This window comes from Suricata suricatta, chromosome 12, assembly GCF_006229205.1.
Source record: "Suricata suricatta isolate VVHF042 chromosome 12, meerkat_22Aug2017_6uvM2_HiC, whole genome shotgun sequence".
Classification (NCBI taxonomy): Eukaryota; Metazoa; Chordata; class Mammalia; order Carnivora; family Herpestidae; genus Suricata; species Suricata suricatta.
Window position 1 is genome coordinate 77227704 of NC_043711.1, and position 20936 is coordinate 77248639.

A 20936-nucleotide genomic window follows, 5' to 3' on the forward strand; every position below is an offset into this window, starting at 1 on the left:
GATTTGACAGAGAGACAGCAGCACCTCCTTCTGGTCATTCCCCAGCTCTGCACAGAGCTGAAAGCAACTCTCTCCTTTTTGAACCCAGGCCCCCTCCACTACTCCATTGGGGTCCTCTCTTGTGAGATATCAGCATGCTCTGGCTTCACCTGAAGCATAAATGCTTTATTGTCACCTTAGGGTTCTCAGGTAGGTGGGGCAGCTGCATGTCATGAGTGGGCAGGGAATGTCCCAATGGCACACTGAGTTGATGGCAGAGCCAGGATCAGCTCTTAGTGCTCCTTCTGTCTACCCTACAGCTCCCCAAGCCCCACTGCGCTTGGGTAGCTGGGATAGGGTGCAAGTGGGTCATTCATAGGCTGCCCTCGGGGCCTTTTCAGGAGTCCTTTGTCTTGAAGGAAGCCCCCCACCTCCGGCATGTTCCCCCACATCCTTTCCTAAGTGCCTTCAGCCTGTATCCTCCTCATTAGCCTATTGAGAAAGTTTTAAAATTAACAGCCACACTTGGATGGTCAGGCACGCCCAGGAAGGTCCTATACCCCTATGCCTCTCGTGCCAGTCCCCCGCCATTTTTCTGCGGCATAGTGCTGCTCTGCCCAGCTCCCTGTGCAGGCTGAGCCCATCAATCCACGCACGCGGCCCTTCAGGCCAAAGCCCTGCACATCCTCCTTCCTCCTGCGGCTCCTCCTGCAGCGGCCCTGCTCGGTCTCTCCCAGCTACTTCCACGCCTCCCCCGACCCCTTCCAGTTCAGGCCAGACCTTGGTCTTCTGGTGCAGTCTTCCTTTGGGGTCACGTGCCCCCTGTGGGCGCACCGTCTTACAAACCTCTTCTGACTCCTTGACCTCAGCCCTTGGCAGGGCTCTGCAGCCTTCCAGTCAGCGGACTTGGGCCAATTCCAAAGCCAGAGTCTGTCCCCACCCATCCTGCGACCTTATATCCCCGGGCAGGAGGGTGAGGGAAGAGGTGCGACTTCAGAACTCGCAGCTCTGTCCACCGGAGCCGACCCAGCGACCACAAGAGGGCGGAGCCTGGCGCTGGGGAACGGGCGAGGCAACCGCGCGCGCCCTCAGTTGGAAAGAAAGTCGATGGAGGCGCGCACGGAGTGATTGGTGCTGACATCGACGGCGGTGACCTTAATCTCGGTGTCGCCAAACTGCATGGCAGCGCGGATCTCCCGGCGGCCGGAGGACGCCCCGTCGTAAGGCTCCAGCTCCAGGCTGAGCGCGCCGCACTTGCGCACGCCTGGGTCGGTGATGAAGCGCGCGTCCTCGGCGGCGCAGCAGTACAGGTTGATGAGCACGCGCCGCTGGCCCGGGCGCGCTGGGCAGTAGCTGCGCCGCACTTCCTCGCCCAGGGCCACCGACTGCTCGGCGGCCACGAAGCGCTCGAAGACGTCGGTGCACCAGCGGCGGCCGTCGCGGACTAGCAGTTTCTCGGGCGGGTGGCGCCCAGCCACGAAGCGGTTGAGCACGCCCACGCCGTAGGTGAGCGGCGAGCGCCGCACCCGCACCACACCCGGCGCCTGCCCGAACAGCACCGCGCCCTTGAGGATGGTGAGGCCCACGTCGTGCGGGACTACCACGCGCAGGCCGCGGGGGCCCAGCGCCGCCTGCACCGCGTGCTGCAGCACGGCGGACTCGGCAAAGCCGCCCACCAGGAACAGCAGCTTCACGCCCTGCACCTCTGGCCGCGCCAGCAGCTCCTCTGCGGGAGGGGGCGGGAGGAGAGGATGGAAGGGGAGGTGAGACAGAGCACCGGCCTCTGAGGCCACCCTGTGCGACCACGGGCACTTCCCCTCCACCAACCTGCACCCTGCTGGCAACTAGAAAGTAGCCATTTCACCCTAAAACGGTTCTGAGGAAGAAAAAACAAGTTTTCACTGAGTGCTCCAGGCAGCCTTCATGGGCTCTGCTTCCCCGACACTCTACCCATTTTTCCTCTCCACGTCATGGAGGGGGAGAGATAAGGATAGGCATTTACAGTGCCTACTGCCCCCTGTGGGCGCATCTCTAGTACTTCAGCTCATTTATGTCCCTGTGATTAACAGTTTTGGGAACCCAGTGCTATCACCCCATTTTATAAATGAGGAAACCGAGGCACCCCATTTTATAAATGAGGAAACCGAGGCACCAGAGGGACTGTACACCTCATCCCTCCTAGCTCAATACCCACCACACTGTGTCCTCCGGTTGTTCCAGATGATTCTGGGTCTCATTCCAGTATATGGATGTGTGAAGGTTTCTAGGCACTAATAAGGAGGGATCATTGCTGCATCTGAGTGTGAATGTGGGGTTTAATGGAGGACCCAAGTTCAGGCACTCACCTATGTGCTGGATGATCCCACTGACCGTGGGCTGAAAGAGCTCGTTCATGGCCTCGCAAGTCATCCTGAGCATCCCCTGTGAGGACCACTTCACGAAGTTCACACTGTTGGTGGCGGGGGGAGGGGGGGAACACAGGCTCATGGGTTGGGGTCTGGAGTCCTACCCCCGCTCCAGGCCTATGTGCACTGGGCACTGACTGCATGTTGTGTCCTCCCCCCTCCCCCCAATTCCCAGAGGAGCTTTTAGCCATCTGCCTGCTCCAGTTCCAGGCATGAAGTCCCAGGAAAGGAGCCTCCAGGCAGAGGAGCCAAGGCACCCTGGCTGGCATGGTGGGGGTGCGGGGAAGAAGAAAATGTCGTCCCTTCCCCCCGGGACTCAAGATTCTCTTGCCACAGTTTGGCCTGCAGATTCTAGCTTGGGTGCTTATGCCCCTCCCCTGCCATCAGCTGGCAAGACATGTGCACAGGACAGATTGGGCAGATCTCCCAGTGTCCTCCGGGGCCCACATCTTTCCTTGCAGGGGCGTCCAACATCCACAAACCCTGCTTGAGTCCTTGGTCCCCAGGCCCACCTGCTGCGGCGCAGGGCTGTCTCCACGTTGTGGCCCCGCTGCTTGCGGTAGAAGTCAATGAAGGAGAAAGGCAGCGAGATGTTGAGCGCCCCTGCGCGGTGTGGGCCTGCTGTGCGTTTGCGGGCCTCAAAGGCGATGGTCAGATCCACCCAGGCTGCCGGGCGTTGCCTTTTGAAGGTGGCGATGAAGTCCTCTCCGAAGATGCGGCCCAGCAGCTGCTCAAAAGCCAGGTCCACACCCACCGCGCCATAGGGGCCACCTGAGGTCCGGCAGGGAGTGAAGGAGGCGTCAGCGCAGACTCAGCCGCCAGAGGGCCCTGGCGGGGCCTGGGCGTGCTGGGCACCAAGGGTACTGCCTGGCTACTCACCAGATGCTTTGTAGAGTTCCTTGAGGGTGCCATGTGGCTGCTCCAGCTGGTGCACAGTCAGGTCTACCGTGCCTCCCCCGCAGTCTGCCACCACGTAGCGGTCTCCTGCGGCGGCGAACATGAGCACACACTCCTGGCCTGCTTTGCACCCTCAGCTCTGCACCCCTTCCAGATTCACCTCCCTCCCCCCCTTCCCCCGCCCTGCCCCAGTTGCTAGCCTTGCTGCAGGGAAGATGGGGCTGGGGTGGCTGGAAGGGACTTCAGGTGCTTGACCTTTACACCAATGGGTACGGGGCGCAAGGTTTGGGAGGAAAATGTTTCCAAGGCTCTGCAACTCCATCCGCAGAGAATCTCCAGAAGTAGGAATTAGGGGCGTGGCTGAGTGGGGTGGGGCTGCAGGTGACCATGAGGAGACTGCCAGGTTAGGTGCAGCTGATGGAGGAGGGTCTGGGTTCCAAACATCTGGACCTCACTTTGTAAATGTTCCCATGCCCCCTATCAGCATATGGTGACCCTCAGGGCCCAAGAAACACCCCTGCATCCCCCTCCCCCACCTGCTTGCATCTCTGCCCACAGCTCTCCTACTCCGGACTCCACCAGGAACGTGCGGCTGTGGCGGGACCGGCGCAGCTGCTCACGGGCTGGGGGTTGAGGGGCAGCAGGACAGTGTGGTTAGAAGGAGGTGCCTCAGCTACCACACTCAACCCCCATCTTCCCACCTTCACCCTCCACGAGCATCTGGAGCAGCCAGGTCTCCTGAAACTCCTGCTCTACTCCTAACTAGGAGAAGGCAGTGCTGAACCTCAAAGGATGGGGTAATCTCAGGTGCAGTGACCAACAGCTAAGGGGAAGTATCTCTGGTCTCAGGACATTGCCTTAACTCAGGCGGGCTCAGGCTACTGCAAAAACAGGGGTTAGGAGAGCTTAGAGGAGCTGTGTATGTGGCTGGGGGAGAGGTCTTGGGGGACCCAGGGGGACTGGGGACTTGTAGTCATGGGAGATGGTATCTGGGAGAGTGACTAAGATTCACCATAGCTGTCTCAGTGCCCACCCCTGGCACTGGAGCTTGAGCTTGGTAGGAGCAGCTCAGGGCTGTTGTGGGGGAGGGGAAAGCCAGCTGATATACCAGGATGGGAGGGGCTGCTGGTTACCTGGCTGTTGAAGAGAAAACCAAAGACCACCATTGGCTCAGAGTTGGGGCTGACTTCCTCCTTTCTCGGTAGCTGAGCACTTCCCCTCAAGGCATGTTGTTTCCCCCTACCCTCAGAATCAGGACCCGAATGGAGTCCTGCCCTGCTCAGACAGTGCTCCCCTAGGACAAGGTGAAATCTCTATCCTCAGATTGGGCTCCCTCAGGGCAGAGCTGCACCTCCTCCCTCAGACTGAATTCCACCAGAGATGTTTCTGTCCTCTCAGACTGGGCTGGGGGAGGGGGGTGTCTCCTCTTCATGTGGGACATGGCCAAGTGTCTGGCCTCAGTGACCCTTTGGCCCCCGCCCCCCCAGGGCAAATGTAATACCACCAGGCAGTGCCCCTGAGCACAGCTCACCCTGCCGGAAGCTGGAGTCGATGGAGCGGCGCTCACCCAGGCGTCCACTGCCCGGAGCCCGGCTGCTTAGGTCCATGAGCTGGTGTAGACGCAGCTTGCGGCAATAGACAGAGGCAGCCTCTGGCTCCAGGGCGATGAGTAGTTGGTCTGCATCCTCCCTGGACACCAGGCCAGCCTGGGAATAGGTGGTGGGTGGTGCCAGGGACTTCCATGGGCCAAGTGTCATATCTGCACCTTAGGGCAGGCAACCAGGGCCTTTGGGGCTCCCACCTCCTCCCCATCACACCTCACCCATGCTAGGACTCTCAGGCCCCTCCAAGCTGCACAAATTTGGAGCTGCCTCGCAGCTACCCTGTAACCAGGTTGGGGAGGGGCATGGCCATGACCAAGACTACCCATGGGATTGCCCAGCAGGAGGAGACCCCAGGCAGTGAAAGCCTAGAGCATCTGGGATGCGCCCCTTCAAGCTGACCAAGGTGGCCCAGGGTGCAGCAAGTTCCCCTTCATAGGTGCAGGACTGGCCAGCTGAGCCCTGCCTGAGGCTGTTAGCACAGTGTGTATGGGGTGTAATGGGCAGACGACCAATCAGAGGAGGTGGAGGGGGCAGTCCCCTGTGGGTTACTGAGCCCTGTTCCTTCACCAGGCTGGTGTCAGACAATAGCCACAGGCCTCTCCCCACTTCCAGGGAGTTCCAGGAGAACTCTGTTCCCCAGAGAATCAAATATATGCACCAGGAGACTCTCAACAGTGAAATTCCAGGCACCAGGATGGGCCAGCTAAAGGAGAAAAACACTTGGGATCTGTTACTTCCTGTATCAGAACAGGGGAGCCCTGTGGGAAGTACTTTATGGTTTTGTGGGATTCCCTGGATTCTGACCAGGTCGGGGGTGGGCACGGGTGGGTATGGAGACTTCCTGCCCAGGGCCAGCCCTTCCTGAGCTGGCAGCCAGGAACATGTGGGAGGAAGCAGGGTGGATAAACCAGCAAGGGGCACTAGAGTGGGGGGGGGGGGTGTTTATTCTGGCTGGGCACAGCCTTGCTTTCATCCTGGTCTCTGCAGAGGGGGTGCCCACCACTTTGGGGTTTGCTCTTTCCAGTGACAAGTGTAGGCACCTGTAGACCTGGCTCCTGGGGTATTCCTGGCCCACAGGTGCATGGCAGGGGCGGGGGGGGGGGCGGTTGGGAGCTCTGGTATCTTCCAGGAGGTGCATGGGCAAGTCTTTTGGAGGTCCTTGGGTGCCCCCCAAGGCCCCAGGGGTAGGACCAAGCAATGAGTCTTGCTCTCAGAGGCTGTGCTCCCCTCTTTCCCCACCTCATCTTACTGGAGGTGGGGGCACCTGTGTTGTGCACTCAGGTCTCCCCAGTCTCCAGCCCTTTGGGCATCTCTTACAGTAGGAAGTCCAGGAAGCATGGACCCAAATTACCTCATAGTTTCACAGTCCTGTTTCCCCTACTGAAGAGCTTACAGTGGTTGGGCCATGGTGGTGGTGGTGTCACTGAAAATACCAGAGCCAGCTGAAGTGGATGTTCTTGGTGCCCTGCCCAGCTACTGTGTGTTGGCTGCTATTGGCTCCCAGCTGTCCCCTTCTCTGGAGAACTGCCCTCAGCTGAATGGAAACCACCTTACTTGGAGAGGTTTTCCCCTCACCCCCAGCAATCACTGACTGACTGATATGGATATACAAAGAGCAGGCCCCCTTGCTTTACTGTGGTCAACTGCTGGGTACAGTTCTCCCTCCGGTGCTCTTCATGGGATCAGGCTGAGGCTAGACTCCAGTTGAGACCACATTCCTGCTCAGCTCTTTCTCTTGACCCATTTCCCTCACTCTTTCTTCTGAGAGCCCTTCTCCAATACACCACATGCACAGGAATTCCCATCTTGCGCTTTGCTAGGAAACCTGACTTAAGACACTGGCGAAACTGGCCTGGGCCGTGCCTCTTGTCCCTCTGCTCTCTGTTCCTGCAGGCTCACACCCTCTCCTGGTGGCGACTGCCTTCCAAAATGCCCAGCAGGGGAAGGTCAGAGGTCTTCACACAATTACTGGTCCCAAGGGTGGTGGGTAAATGAAGGTCTGGGGCCATCCCTAGAGCCCTCCAGAGCCACTGCTCTGCCTTGCACATCCTCACCAGGTAGGCAGCCTCACGCATGAACTGCTTGGCAGGCTGTTTCCAGATGGCGGGCACCGTCAACACCCAGCGTACAGTGTCCTTCTCTGGCATCGATGGGCACTGCTCCCTCAGCTCCTGGAGCAGGAGGGGGCAATGAGAGGTAGGCTGGCTTGGGTTGTGGGCGGGGGGTCTTCAGCCTTCTATGGGAGTTGGAGGAACTAATCAGGCCTCAGGAAGGATTTCCCAGCTGAGCTGAAAGAATTCTGGACACCCCCCCCACCAACACCCATATGGCCCATGCAGGCTCCATCAGATAGGAAGGCAGGGGCTAGAGAAAATGACCTCTGACCTCTAACGGATGGGCTGACAGGAAAAGACGGACTTGGTGGAGGGGGGGGCGGTCCCTGTCCCCGTGGGCAAGGATGGGGCCACAGCACACCTGAAGGGCATGCTCTTTGAAGAAGCGCAGTGCGTGGGCGAACACCTCCAGGGCAGGCATTTTCTTTCCATTTACGGCCTCTAGTTGGGTCTTCAAGGTGAGATCCTGGCAGGGACATAGGCGATTCTGCAAGAGGCCATAGCTCTGCCCCCATTTCCTGACAAACTCTCTCTGAAAATCACCCCATTTCCTGGTGCTTCCCCTCTGGAGTGTGGGCTCGGCTGCGCTCTCCCGCTAGACCTACTTTAGTGAAATCCGCAGCCCCTCTCTTTAGCCCCGCCCTTCCTCTAATCCCGGCCTCGCCCCTTAGCCCCTCTACAGCTCGGACTTCCAAGCCCCGCCCCCTCATCCTCTCCTCATCCATTACCTCATTATCTTGGCTACCCCTTCTTGAGCCCCGCCCTTACCCCTCCTGCCCCCGCCTCCCTGGCTAGACCGTCCGGAGCCAGAATGTGCCTTACGGTGGCGCTGTGGATCTTCATCTTGAACTTCTCGAAGTAGAGCCAGTCCCGCGCCTCCTCAGGGTCCAGATCGTGGTAGTAATCTCGGGCGGTGTAGCCAAAGCTGTGAAAGGCGCCCTCCGGCGTCAACAGCAGGCAGGTGGGGGTCTTCTGGTGGGCTACTCCTGGGTCCCCGCCCTCCCATTTCCTGTGGAGGCACAGGACTGTCAGTGTGGTCAGCGAAACCCTGGGTTCGGGTACCCGCTCTGGCATTAGCTGTGTGACCTTGGGCAGGCCACCTAGCCTTCCTGAGCAGCAGTCTTCCTAAGTGTAATATGGAGATAATAATAGTACTTACGACTTAGGGTTCTTGTGAAGACAGTGCTTGGCATCCACTCAAATCTCCATAAAATGCTGCTTATGGGATCCTTTCTATCCATGAGGCCACGGGACCCATCAACATTTCAGCTCCTGCTTCCCATGAGGTACACCATTGGACTTTGGTTCTCTGTACCCTTAAGCAGCAGCAAGCCATCATCCACCTGCCTGGGGCTGGCCTCCTGATGTATCTTGAGGACTCTAGCAGAGGCTCTCTCCCAGTCAGATGGTGTGCCCTCCCCTAGACTGTCTTGCATTGCCAAGCTACTTCAAGGCATTCATGATCATTCCTATCTGACCCACTTCAATAGCTACACCCCAGTTGACTGCACTTCCAACAGGACCCCAAAACTTGAATGACATTCCAAGCCTCCCTATCTGCAGGCACCATCTGGACCTCCACCCAGAACTTCCGGTCTAGTTCATTGGTCTGGCAACTTACTTCTTCCTTTCCTCTAACTTCTCTGATGAGCTGAAGCCTGTGGGCCAAGCTTGTCCCTGCATCCTTTAGGGGAGAGAACTGGGAATCCAGGCAGAAAGAACAGCATGTGGAATGTTTAGAGGTGTGAAAGAGCAGGGAGAACCAGCTATAGGCTGGCTCAATATGCAGAAGAAAATACAGGAATGTTAAGGTCAGCTAGGGAAGAGCATCAAATGCCACATCTGAATGGTCTTGGTGGGTTAATTTTTTTTTATTTTTTATGTCTTTATTTTATTTTGAGAAATAGAGACAGAGAGTAAGAGGGGGAGGGTCAGAAAGAGAGAGAGAGACACAGAATCTGAAGCAGGCTCCAACCTCTGAGCTGTCAGCACAGAGCCCAACATGGGTTCGAGCCCCCACAGACCATGGGATCATGACCTGAGCTGAAGTCGGATGCTTAAAGACTAAGCCACCCAAGCGCCCCCATCTTGGTGGATTTTAAGAAGAAAAATGAAGAATCATGACCACATTTGCCTTTAGAAAAGTCACTGGTCCATCTTTGTGGTAGCGGCAGCAGTGACCGCCATTCAGTCGCTGGTATGCAGCTTTTTGTTCGCACCCAAGAGCTACACACCCTCGAGGTGACTGGCCAGGAGACAGTTGCCCAGATCAAGGCTCACATAGACTTGTTGGAGGGCAATGCTCCAAAGAGATCAAATCGTGCTCCTGACAAGCACGTCTCTAGAAGATGAAGCTACCAGGGCCTGTGTGGGGTGGAAGCTCTGACCACTCTGGAGTAACCATCCACATATTTGGAAGTAAAGTCCATGGTTCTCTGGGCCATACTGGGAAAGTAAGGGGGCAGACTCTCAAAGTGGCCAAGCAGAAGAAAAAGAAGACAGGCCAGGCCAAGCAGTGGATGCAGTAAAACTGGTGCTTTGTTAATGTTGTGCCCCACATTGCCAAAAGAAGGGCCCCAATGCCAACTCTTAAGTCCTTTGTAATCCTGATTTTCTCTAATAAAGCTGCTTAGCCAGTGAAAGAAAGAAAGACAGACAGAAAGAAAGAAAGGAAGAAAGAAAGAAAGGAGGAAGGAAGGAAGGGAAGGGAAGGGAAGGGAAGGGAAGGGAAGGAAGGAAGGAAGGAAGGAAGGAAGGAAGGAAGGAAGGAAGGAAGGAAGGAAGGAAAAAAGAAAAGTCACTGGCCCCCATGTGGTAACTGATGGAGGGGAGGAAAAATGGAGAAGGAAAATCAGAGAGGAAGATTTTGCAACCACTCAGGTGAGAGTGGGTGGGACTGAACTTAGGGGTGGTGGTCATGGAGAGAAGTGGCTAGGTGTTCCAGAGGTACTAGGGAGGTAGAAATGACAGGACTTCGTGGGTGGTAGAGGTGGGAAGGGTTTGGGAAGAAGCCAAGATGTCCCCCAATTACTTCCTGTGACTGTACCCTCTGCAAGACTGAGACAGTGTCCCTTTCTTGTGTCCTCCACCCCAGCATGGGGTGCAGCAAGGTCTCAGCTATGTGCGCTAACATGCCAGCTGGGATGTCCTGCAGCTCCTAGAGGGCTGTAAGTGCCCAGAGCCATTGTGGCCTCATGTGGATGTGGATGGAGCAGAGAAAGGGGAAGGGCAGTTCATGCTTATGCAGGTCAAGTCCCTTGTATCTTTGGAGAAGTAACCCTTATGTTTGTTTCTCCATCCACCCTGCTACCTATCCATCTGGGCCCTGGGGAAGCCCCTTTGCTCCCCCATCCCAATCTGGGTTGGAGCTTTGGGGTCTTCTAGAAGGGCCTTCCACCTACTGGCTGCAGCTTCACTAAGACATAAAGGATCAGGATCTTGAGGCCTAGAGGGGAGTGTCAAACAAATGTTTTGTTTGAACAGATATCAGAATGGATTTTTTAACATCTCTTTCATAACAGCTTGTCAACTCAGCCCTGTGATTCTTCACGTCCCCGTCCTTCACTTGAGGTGTTGAACCTAGGGATCTGCCTCTAGGAGTCTACTGCACAGATCCCAGCACAGGTTTTCAAGAAAGGATATTCATTGCAGAACTTTTTGTAATAGTGAAAAATTAGAGGGCAAGAAACCTCCTGAAACTATCAATAGAAAAATGGACAAATTATGTCTGTATTATGGGATACTCTGCTGCTGTTAAAAAAAATTGTGGCTTCAGCAGGAGCCGCTATAAAGAACAGCCCTGTCAACCAAGATGCATGCCCAGAGCCCAAGGGAGCCAGAAGGCTGCTTTGTTTTTGTTTGCTTGGTTCCTTTTTCCTTTTTCTTTTTTAAGAAAAAATAAAGCAGGTGGATTTGAAAAAAAAAAAAAAGAAGAAGAAAAATTGTGGCTTTATGTGTTGACACAAAACCTCTACAAAATAACGTTGAAAGCTTAAAGTAAGGCAAGTTGTATGATATCCCTCTCCTATTTTAAATTCTTTTTTTTAGTTTTTATTTTTGAAAGAAAGAGAGGTGGAACATGAGTCGGGGAGGGACAGAGAGGGAGACACAGAATCCGAAACAGGCTCCAGGCTCTGAGCTGTCAGCACAGAGTCCAACGCAGGACTGGAACTCACAGACTGCGAGATCATAACCTGAGGCTAAGTTGGATGCTTAACCGACTGAGCCATCAGGCACCCTTCCCACTTTTATTTTATAAGCACATATATGTGCATATATGTCTGTGTGCATTTGTGTATAAGCCCAGAAAGGGATTTGTGTATGTAACTGTATGGTTATTATATCTCAATAACATTTTTCTTAAAGTTAAAAATGAAGCCCAGGCGCGCCTGGGTGGCTCAGTCAGCTAAACATCAGACTCTTGATTTCAGCTCAGGTCATGATCTCATGGTTCATAGGTTTGAGTCTCCTGTTGGGCTCTGTGCTGACATGCAGCCTGCTTGGGATTCTGTCTCCCTCTCTCCCTCTCCCTCCCCTGCTTGCACTCTCTCTCTCAAAATAAACAAGTAAACTTAAAAAAAAAATGAAACCCAATACTTCTATTGGGTGTTGCTCTGATTGAGCATGGGGCCCAGGCCTAGGACCCATCCTCTAACTTTCTGCCCCCACGGAAAGCCCCAGGCTAGGGATGGAGGGAGCTCTGGAAAGACCCCATGTCTCATCACTCCCAGAGAGTGAGGACCCCCCCACCACCGCCCCAATCTCCCAGCCCAGCCACCCTCACCTCATCATGTGGATGGCTTCAGGATCACTGGCAAAGCTGAAGGCATAGCCACTGGAGGTGGTGCCAAAGTCGATGGCCACCACCACAGAGAAGGGAGCATGCTGGGGGGTTCGGGCCTCGGGCTTCTGTGAAGACAAGACTCAGAGTCACGCAGCAGCCCAAGGTCCTGAATGCCAGCCTGCCGAACCCCCTTCTCTCCTTTGGCTGTGGTCCAGATTGGCCCTGGCATCAGCACCTGCCCGAAATCCCCTCCCCTACCAGGATCCAGGCTGAGCGCTGCAACTGCAACTGCTCCGAAGCCCAAGGCCTCTCAGGTCACCCTCTGCAGCTTTGGGTTAAGCTCTTGCTTTCCTCTTTCAGTTCTCTGTCCACCTTCTGCCTGGCTGGCCTGAGCCCCACCCCCACCGCACCGCACTGCACAGCCCCGGCCCACTGAGAGCACTCTCACTCCTCTGGGCACCTTAAGTAACACACGGACCTGTGTATATTTGACTCCCTAGATCTTTGTGGCCACAGTGACACAACCAGATTCTGTCAGTTTTGTGGCAGAGAAGAAAGGCCTGTGCACATACCCAGAGCAGCTCCTGCCGTCTCCCAGGCCAGGCCTCAGATCCCTAAGAACAAGGGGGTCTCCAGGCTGCATCACTAGGGTGAGACCATCGTGGGTGGGGTGACCCAGCAAGGTTGGGAGAAGGTTATATCCTAGATACTTCAAGCTGGAAGTTTCCAAACTGATTTTTAGCAACGTGTCTTCTCTTCCCCAGATAAAAGTTGTATTCATGGAGGGCAGGGTGGTGGTTGACAGGAGGAGGGCAACTCTGGGAGACCCAGTGCTCTGAGGAAGTAACTACATGTCAGAAATCTCCTTGCCCTAGGCAGGCTATGGTCCGTGGGTGTCATCCCAGAGCACTGCTGTTTGGGTGTTAGTTACATGGGGTTCACCTTAGTAGATTGTTACCCCTACTTTCCAAGGTCACCTAAGGCTAACTCTTCTTGGGGGACACGACTACAGAGTGCAGGGGCAAGATGCAGGCAGCACCCCCAGCCCAACCCAGGCCCTGCTGGGGCTCTGCCAGACACCAGGCTTTGCTCTCTGGAGCACACCACCCAGGTCACCCACCACCAGGATCCCTGCTCCCAGGCTTACTGGAGACTGCGAGGGTGTGAGGGGGGCAATGCCACAGCTTTCCTGGGTCCTCGGGGAGCCGGGCGGGCTGGGCACGGGGGACCGCTCGGGGCTAGAGCCTGCAAAGAGAGGGCAAGTCACTCTGGCACACAATCAGGTTAGGAGCCAATGGCCAGGCACTGGAAGGTTCTCCATCATTCCTTGCTGGGCTGAGTCAAGGGCCACCCTGCTGCAGAAGGGGAAATAGTTGGGGAGGGAGGAAGGACAGGATTGAGGCAGGCAGGGGTGGACTGAGGGCCTGTTATCAATTTGAGGTGACCTACCCCTGGAGGGTAACCCATGCCTCACCTGAGGACTCCTTGTCTCCCCCAGCATCCCTAGGACACAGCAGGGGAAGGAGAGACAGAAAAACATTATGGGGAATGGGGGAGACTGAGTTCAGAGACAGAGGGCAGGAGACATGGGGTGAGTGGGCTCCCGGGGCAGGGTGAGGGTGGAGAGTAGAGAAACCAGAAGAGGTGGGAAACTGCAGACGGAACTGAGCAGGAGGTGGGGCTGCTTCCCTCCCCATGAGAGTTTGGCCACATGGTTCTAATCAGGACCCGAGGGACCCACCCTCCCTAACCCCCTCCCTCTACCAAGAGCCAAGGATAGCACCCAGCTGGGTGTGTGGTGCAGATCAAGAAAGTGCTTTCCACAGCCCAGCTCTGACCTGAGGGGTGTCCACAACACTAGGAAGTTGGATTTTGAGCCTCCCTTCCCTACAACACAGAGAAACCTGGAGCTAGCATCTGGGGGCAGGAGGCCCCACTGGAACCCTCTCTCAGGCCCAGCACCGAGCTGGACCTTTGCTGTGAGGAAACAGAGCCGCTCCAGAAGGCAGCCCAAAGCCTGGCTTCGAGGATCAGGCAGTTTAGGGGCCTGCCTGGTTGGACATTCCCTGGCTGTAGGTTGGTGGCTCATCACCATCCCGCTGGGCTTTTCTTAGGCCCCTGCTGGCGGTTCTGGGGCTGCCCTGAGATTCATGTTTGGGACAGGGAAGTTGGCCCGGGAGGCTGATGGGGTCTGGTGTGAAGACCCATGGATGTTTCAACTGGTCTGGCTCACTTTAAACCAGGTCCTCTGTTCCTTAAGCAGCTACCCTGCTGTGTGCCCTGATGGGTCCCAGCTCTTCCAGGCCTTAAGATACCCTGGGAACATGTACATGAAGGAGACTCTAGGAAGTGCCTGGACAGAGCCAGAGTCTGTCTTGAGGTGTTGGAGGGTCAGGGTTATGGTGGTCAGTCTCCCAGGGCTCCTTTTTCTAAGAGGCCAGTACAGGCCTGAGCCCTGCCACCACCAGCTCCAGCTTGAGGGGCCAAGTTGCTGTGGCTTGGGCCTGGGAAGGGAGGCAGGAAGGAAGGCCCAGCCCACCAGGTCTTTGTTAATGGACTTCCTGAGGAGCGGCCCTCCTGCCTCCTGGCCTCCCACCCCTGCAGAGGGCCCAGAAGCCTGCTCCCAGACCAGGCCACAGGCAGATGAAGGTGTAAACATGCAGAATTCCATGCATGCGGACCACCTGACAATATATATACACTCTCATACAAGGCCTTGTACACACAGACTGCCTGTAGACAGACAGACACAGACACAGACAAACACACACACACACACTCATACCAGGTTCCGAGTACACAGACTCTGCTCAAGACACACCCATGCGTTCAGTCCTGTGCACACAGATCTGCTGTGCACACTCACTCACAGACACACACTCACATACACAGTCCTGTCAGCACCAACCTTCCTGCACAAACACACTCTTGCAGGAACCTCGTCTGGAAGAGATGCCCATGAGCAGGCTGGGGGTGGGTCTCAGTGCCAGGGTGAGGGGGGTGGTGGGTCAGGGTACAGGCTGGGGGAGGTGGGGAGAGTCTTACCAATGTACAGTCCCTGCAGGCCCATCTCTGGGACAGCCAGCATCTCTGCAGGCCCTGTGACTGTCAACAGGAACAGAGAAACAGAATGGCATTTATTTGTTCCTTTGTTCCCTCATTGAAAGCTTATTTATTTTAGTTGTTTAGTTTTGGCTAGAGTCCTTTGAAGCGAATCCCAGACATCTCGTTGTTTCACCTATAAATTCTTCAATGTGTCGCTTCAACAGATAAAGACTTCACAAACGTCGTCACAACACCATCATCATGTGTGGCAATATTAACAGAATTCCTTAGGTTCGACTAACGTTCAGTCCCACAGTGCCAGCCTGTCTCTGAAATGTCTTAGCATTTGCTTTGTTGGAATCAGGATGCTCCTAAATGTTTCTGAATGCCCACTCTGTGCCAGGTGTTAGCAGACATTATTGACCCAGAGAGACACTGTTCCTGCCCTGGGGGCCCACAGCCTGGTGGGGAAACTGATTACAGTCAGATCACCCAAGTGAATCTGAGATTACAAATGAGGCTGTCAAGGTCACAGCTTGATACAAACCAAGCAGAAGGGCTCGGTAAGGCTGGAGAGAGGCTGGGCTGGGCTGGGCTGGGCTGAGCTGATCCTGAAGGCAGATCCTCTGGAACCCTATTTTAGACTTGGTTTTTATATGAAAGAGAACAGCAAATCTTGAAAAGTTTGAAGTAGCAGAGCAGAGATGGGGACGTGACTAAATCTGCATTTTAAAAAGTCCCTCTTGGGGTGCCTGGGTGGCTCAGTTGGTTAAGTGTCTGACTTGGGCTCAGGTCATGATCTTCGTTTTGTGGGTTCGAGCCCTGTGTGGGCTCTGTGCTGACAGCTCAGAGCCTGGAGCCTGCTTTGGATTCTGTGTCTCCCTCTCTCTCTGCCCCTCCCCTGCTCACAATCTGTCTCTCTCAGTCTCTCAAAAATAAACATTAAAAATTTTTTTAATAAAAAAAATAAAAAGTCCCTCTTATGGAAACCAACTTGACAATAAACTATAAAAGAAAAATAAATAAACGAAAAGTCCCTCTGGGGGCACCTGAGTGGTTCAGTCGGTTAAGCATCCAACTTTGACTCCGGTTTGATCTCATGGTTTGCGAGTTTGAGCTCCATGTAGAACTCTGTGCTGACACCTGGGAGCCTGAAGGCTGCTTCAGATTCTGTGTCTTCCTCTCTCTGCCCTCCCTCTCTTGCTCATGCTCTCTCTCCCTCTCTCTCAAAAATAAATATTAAAAAAAATTTTTTAAGTCCCTCTGGCTGTATGGAGAGTGCAGAGTGAAGCAGGCAGTTTGGAAGCAGAAGCCCCATGGGGCACCAGGCGACAGATGGTGGTAGCTATGTGACTTGAGAAGGAAGTGGAGTTCTGAAGTTAGAGGGACCAACAGGGCTGATGGAAGATGGCCAGATTGGATATGGGGGATTAGGAAGAAGATGTCAAGGGTGTCATTGTCCAATTCGGGCTAGCAGATGGACAGTGAGATGGAGGATACTGGAGAAGGGCAGGCTGGCAGGGGAAAGGGGCAGAGTTCTGGGTGCAGTTTTGAAACTGCCCAGAGGACAGACTGATGAGCCAGATGATGTTTGATGCAGAGGTCAAAGAGAAAGCCGAGGGGGAGATGCACATTTGGGAGTCATGGTCAAAAGAGTCCTGGTAGGGAGTAGTGGGGGAAGAGAAGGGAGAACCACCATGTAAATAAAGGCTGGCTGGAGGAAGGTGGGCTACCTGGGAAGACTGGACGCTTGCTATGGTCCCATTAAGATCTCAGATCTAAGAGAAGTGTGTGAAGCTAGATGCCTTTAGAGGTTATTAGATGAGTCTTGAAACACCTGTTCTCATGGCCCAGACCAATCATTTCGGCAGGATGAAGGAGACGGAGGGGTGCCTGGGTGGCTCAGTTGGTTAAGTGGCCAGCTTCAGCTCAGGTCAAGATCCCACAGTTCGTGAGTTTTGAGCCCCATGTCGGGCTCTGTGCTGACAGATCAGAGCCTGGAGCCTGCTTCGGATTCTGTGTCTCCCTATCTCTCTGCCCTTCCCCTGCTCACGCTCTGTCTCTTAAAAATAAATAAATATTTTTAAATTTTTAAAAAATGGGGGGCCTGGGTGGCTCAGTCAGTTAAGCCTCCAACTTCGGCTCAGGTCAGATCTCACGTTCGTGGGTTCGAGCCCTGCGTCAGGCTCTGTGCTGACAGCTAGCTCAGGGCCTGGAGCCTGCTTCCGGTTCTGTGTCTCCTTCTCTTTCTCTGCCCCTCCCCTTCTCATGTTCTGTCTCTCTCTGTATCAAAAATAAATAAAACATTAAAATTTTTTTTAATTTTTAAAAAATGAAGGAAATGGGGTAGAAGTCAAGTGAGCCTGGGCAAGGAGAGAGCAGAGGGTAAGAGAATGCAGTGAGCACTTTCAAGAAGCATTGCTGAGATCAGAGGCTGATGTGAGGGAAGTAGCTGGAGGAACAGAAAGCCTGAGGAGGGGAGGATATGTTTTCATTTTCTCTTCTAAGATGGGAGGAACCTGAGTTTGTGTCTGGGGGCCAGGCTAGAGGCAGCAGCACTGGAGCCCCAGGGAGCTGTTAGAAATGCACAACCACACGTCCTGCCCAAGACCTGTTGAGTCAAAACTCGAATTTTAACAAGATCCCAGGCAGTTCTGTGCACATGAAAGTTTGAGAATGCTGCTCAACGTGTCCCTGGGCCAATCTTCAGATCACCCACGCTATGGTCCTCAGCTGTGGGCCCGGCAGCCCCCTAAACAAAGGTGAGGCTGCTCAGAGCCCAGTCCCTCTCTGTAGCCAGTGGCCTGATCAGGAAGTTTTGCTAACAGAACACAGGCAGACACAGAGCTGGGCACTACCACACACGTGTGCAGCACGCACCCTTGCTCACACAGTTTACACAGCCCAGCCCCATCGTGGATGGACACTCAGTCATGTCCAGGATATTCCTGCGTGGCCAGCACCATAGAAATTTCCAGATACATGCAATCCTGCTGTTAGCAGAGGCGCACAGTTGGATGCTCAGGAATGAGAACCGCAGGAAAGACAGGGGCTGCTTTTGGGCTCTCTGAGCAGCAGGGCGATGCTAAGAAAATGGAAGGCAAATAGTGCACAAAGGTATGACCTTGAAAGCCAGGATAGGGGCTCAGCTCAGGGAGAGGGAGTGGTATGCTGGAGGTGGTCCTTCCCAGCTACAAGAGCTGATTCTGCATCTCTTCCCAACTGTGCATTCACAGACATCACACCGTTAATTTGAAATCAGCCATGATAGAAGTATTTACACCACAGTCATTGGCAAACAGTATACATCAAGTTTTTCTCCCTCTGAGAGAGTTGACAGTATTGATCACAGTACACGCTGGATAGAGGCCACAAGGGGAAGCTGACAGCCCTATGGGTCTGTTGTTTCAATTCTTCAGCAAAAACTTATTGAGCATTTCTTTGTGTCAGGCTCTGTGCTAAGTGGCTGAATGAATGAAATGGATTTTCTGGATGAAGATTTTTGTATTTAGAGGAGAATCAATCTAGAACTACCAGGAAAAAAAAAGACTCAGGAGTCATCCCTCTAAGCTGGATTCCATGTCCAAACTGTGTGGCTACAGCCCCCCTGGCTATCTGAAGCTCGTCCAGTTATCTCCTGTCTCTGAGTATGTTGACACGGATCGTGCCTACACTAGGGTGTCAAGGCCTGCAAGGATTTATTATTGCACCTGGCCAGAGTGCGTCATGTCACCTCTCTGTGCTTCAGTGTCTTTCCTATAAAGTGGGTTACACAGGGGGCTTGTTAAGACCTACAAGTCCAGGTAAGGAAGGTGGTTAATAAGGGCAGAAACTTGGATAGATGTGAGAAGTTGCCGTTTTTTTTTTTCTTAATGTTTATTTATTTTTGAGGTGGGGGGGAAGGGGCAGAGAGAGGGAGACACAAAATCTGAAGCCAGCTCCAGGCTCTGGGCTGTCAGCACAGATCCTGATGTGGGGTTGGAACTCACAAACAGTGAGATCATCATGACCTGAGCTGAAGTTGGACCAACTGAGCCACCCGGGTGCCCCAGATGTGAGCAGTTGTTCTTATCCTTCATGATGTGGATTCTGAATCTTCTCTTGTTAGGAGTTTTTCGTCTTATTGACTTTCATTCTAATCATGCTGAGTTCTTTAAGGAGGAAGAGAGGACCTGAATCAATCTGTGTTAAAGAAGGAGGATCCTGCCAATTCCTTGAGAGTTGGAGGTAGAAGGGGGTGGTGGCCCCATATATCTTTGGGACATCCACCATCATGCATACACACCCAGAAACATTTAAGGACAGTATTGGTTCCTCCAAGCTACAACTGGGGCAGATTCCACAGCTGCAAATGGGGCAAAGGCGATCTCCATCACAGGGGCCCACTAATTTCAGACTGGTGATGCTCATGGGTTTGAACATAACTGGGCAGGGCAGTTGGATTTACACAGAAAGTAAGTTCGTTTCCTGGCTACAAGCACAGGCTAAACTCTGGCCCCAGCTTGATCCCTACCCTGCCCACAGACAGACCCTTAACCTTCCCATGGACTGACCCCTGGCACTTGGCCTCATATTGATCTCAAATCTTCAGCTTCACACTGACCACTGGCCCTGACTTCTACCCAATGGGTATGACCTATCAGTGACCTATCAGTCACTGGGGACCAGGACAGGGTGTGGCTGAATAGAGACTCGAAAAGGGAGTCTCCCATTCCAGAGTGCTTCCTGGACTCATTAAAGCCTAGGACTTCTGGCCTGATGGGGAGAATTTTCAAGGATCTCTTCCTGGGGAGGGGACATTAAGGCTGGGTACTTATGCTCCCAAAGAACACTCAGGGTGTGTGGTGTTACTGGATTTCAGGGCTCCACACATATCTGTCCTCTGCCTATGAGGACAAAGAGCCCACCCTGATCTTCACAGTTCCCCTGCATCCCCTGCAGGCTTCCTTTCACTGGACCCTGTCTCTCCCATCCACTGTTCTCTGCTCAGCATTCTGCCAGCCCTTTAATGGAATGAGATTCTGTCAGCAGGCAGAAAGGCCGCAGGCATTTCTCCCAAGCCACCCATTGGGCCAACCAGGGCCAAGGAACAGATCAGAAAGGGCATCCAAAGGGCTGCCCCAGTTTGTCTCTAAAGAGGAGCCCTCCAGGAGAGGGACCAATAGGAGGCTATGGGGTAGGGAGGCTGCCTCCTCCTGTGCTGAGGCAGGGGGTGACATAAATGACCTCCCATGGCCCCTCCCTGTCCTCAACTTTTCTTTCCATACATCCTGCCCCACCCGCTTTGGGTCCTCACCATGGGAGCAACAGTCCCCAGTTCACAAACAACCTCTATCCCACAGAGCCCAAGGCTTGAAGCCCCTCCCATCTCTGCCCACCAGTCCCCCATTACCTCCCTTACCTCTGGGGGCTCTAAAGCTGCCCTTGCTCTCTCATTGAGGCCATATTTTAGAGCTCCCTCCCTCCCAGTCTCTCTCCCCACAACACAAGCTTGCTTTACATACTGGCTCCATTGCTCCTACAGGGAACCCAGCCTCCACCTCACCTGCCCTTTCCCCCCATCCCCCAGCAGATGGCCACTGGAGAGAATCCAGAGGTGCCCGGTCAGAAGGCCAGCCCACAGTCTGGAACTGTGGCATCCTGGTCACTGCCACTCTCGAGCTTCCCAGACCATAGGCCCTAAGACCTCCCTCTCCCACCAGACCATATCCCACCCCCAACCCCCAGGTCTCCACGTCTGGCCTAGGCATTGTGTTCTCCACAAACTGGCTTACTGGAGCAGACCCTGGCCCCACTCCAGCCCCCCTGCCCCACCCCCACCTCAGCGCAGGGGTCTCTCCAGCTCCACCCCCCCCCCATCCGCGACTCCGCAGTGCCTGTGTGGGGTTCCAAAGCCTGGGTGTGAGCCCAAGGTCTCTGCTCCAAACTGCTTTTCCGAACCCGCAGCCCCAGTGGAGAGAATGCCTTGCAGGATCTGTCCCCATCCCGGCCCCCCAGGGTTAGGAAGTTTTGGAGTTTGGGGGTGGGGGGCGGTTCTCAGCCAACACCCCAGGACCGATAGGACGGCACAGCTCGCCGCCTTTCTCCTCTCTGGGAGGAACCCCCCCCC

The 20936-nt window shown here is 54.5% G+C and overlaps 1 protein-coding gene and 1 pseudogene across 2 annotated transcripts; one reads left to right on the forward strand and one right to left on the reverse strand.

Annotated features, from left to right (window-relative positions):
* Positions 1-144: 144 nt before the first annotated feature.
* Positions 145-14883, reverse strand: HSPA12B (heat shock protein family A (Hsp70) member 12B). 2 transcript variants are annotated; one of them, XM_029916266.1, is made up of 12 exons: positions 14828-14883; positions 12930-13027; positions 11783-11907; positions 7822-8008; positions 7361-7486; positions 6940-7056; positions 4813-4987; positions 3818-3904; positions 3264-3368; positions 2897-3155; positions 2325-2428; positions 145-1705 (listed from the first exon to the last, which is right to left on the reverse strand). In XM_029916266.1, the coding sequence occupies exons 1-12, from the start codon at positions 14868-14870 to the stop codon at positions 1068-1070; spliced, it is 2064 nt and encodes a 687-aa protein (XP_029772126.1). In that variant the 5' UTR covers positions 14871-14883; the 3' UTR covers positions 145-1067. The 2 variants fall into 2 exon arrangements, with proteins under 2 accessions (XP_029772126.1, XP_029772127.1); XM_029916267.1 differs by having other exon boundaries at positions 1068-1705; positions 7361-7465.
* LOC115273274 lies at positions 9060-9695 on the forward strand (annotated as a pseudogene).
* Positions 14884-20936: the final 6053 nt, after the last annotated feature.

Coding starts and splice junctions, on each gene's coding strand:
- HSPA12B (XM_029916266.1), bottom strand. CDS start 14,870: ATGCTGGCTGTCCCAGAGATGGGCCTGCAGGGACTGTACATTG. Junction 8,009..11,782: donor GAAGCCATCCACATGATGAG/GTGAGGGTGGCT, acceptor GTGCCTCCACAG/GAAATGGGAGGGCGGGGACC. Junction 3,156..3,263: donor GGAACTCTACAAAGCATCTG/GTGAGTAGCCAG, acceptor GCCGGACCTCAG/GTGGCCCCTATGGCGCGGTG.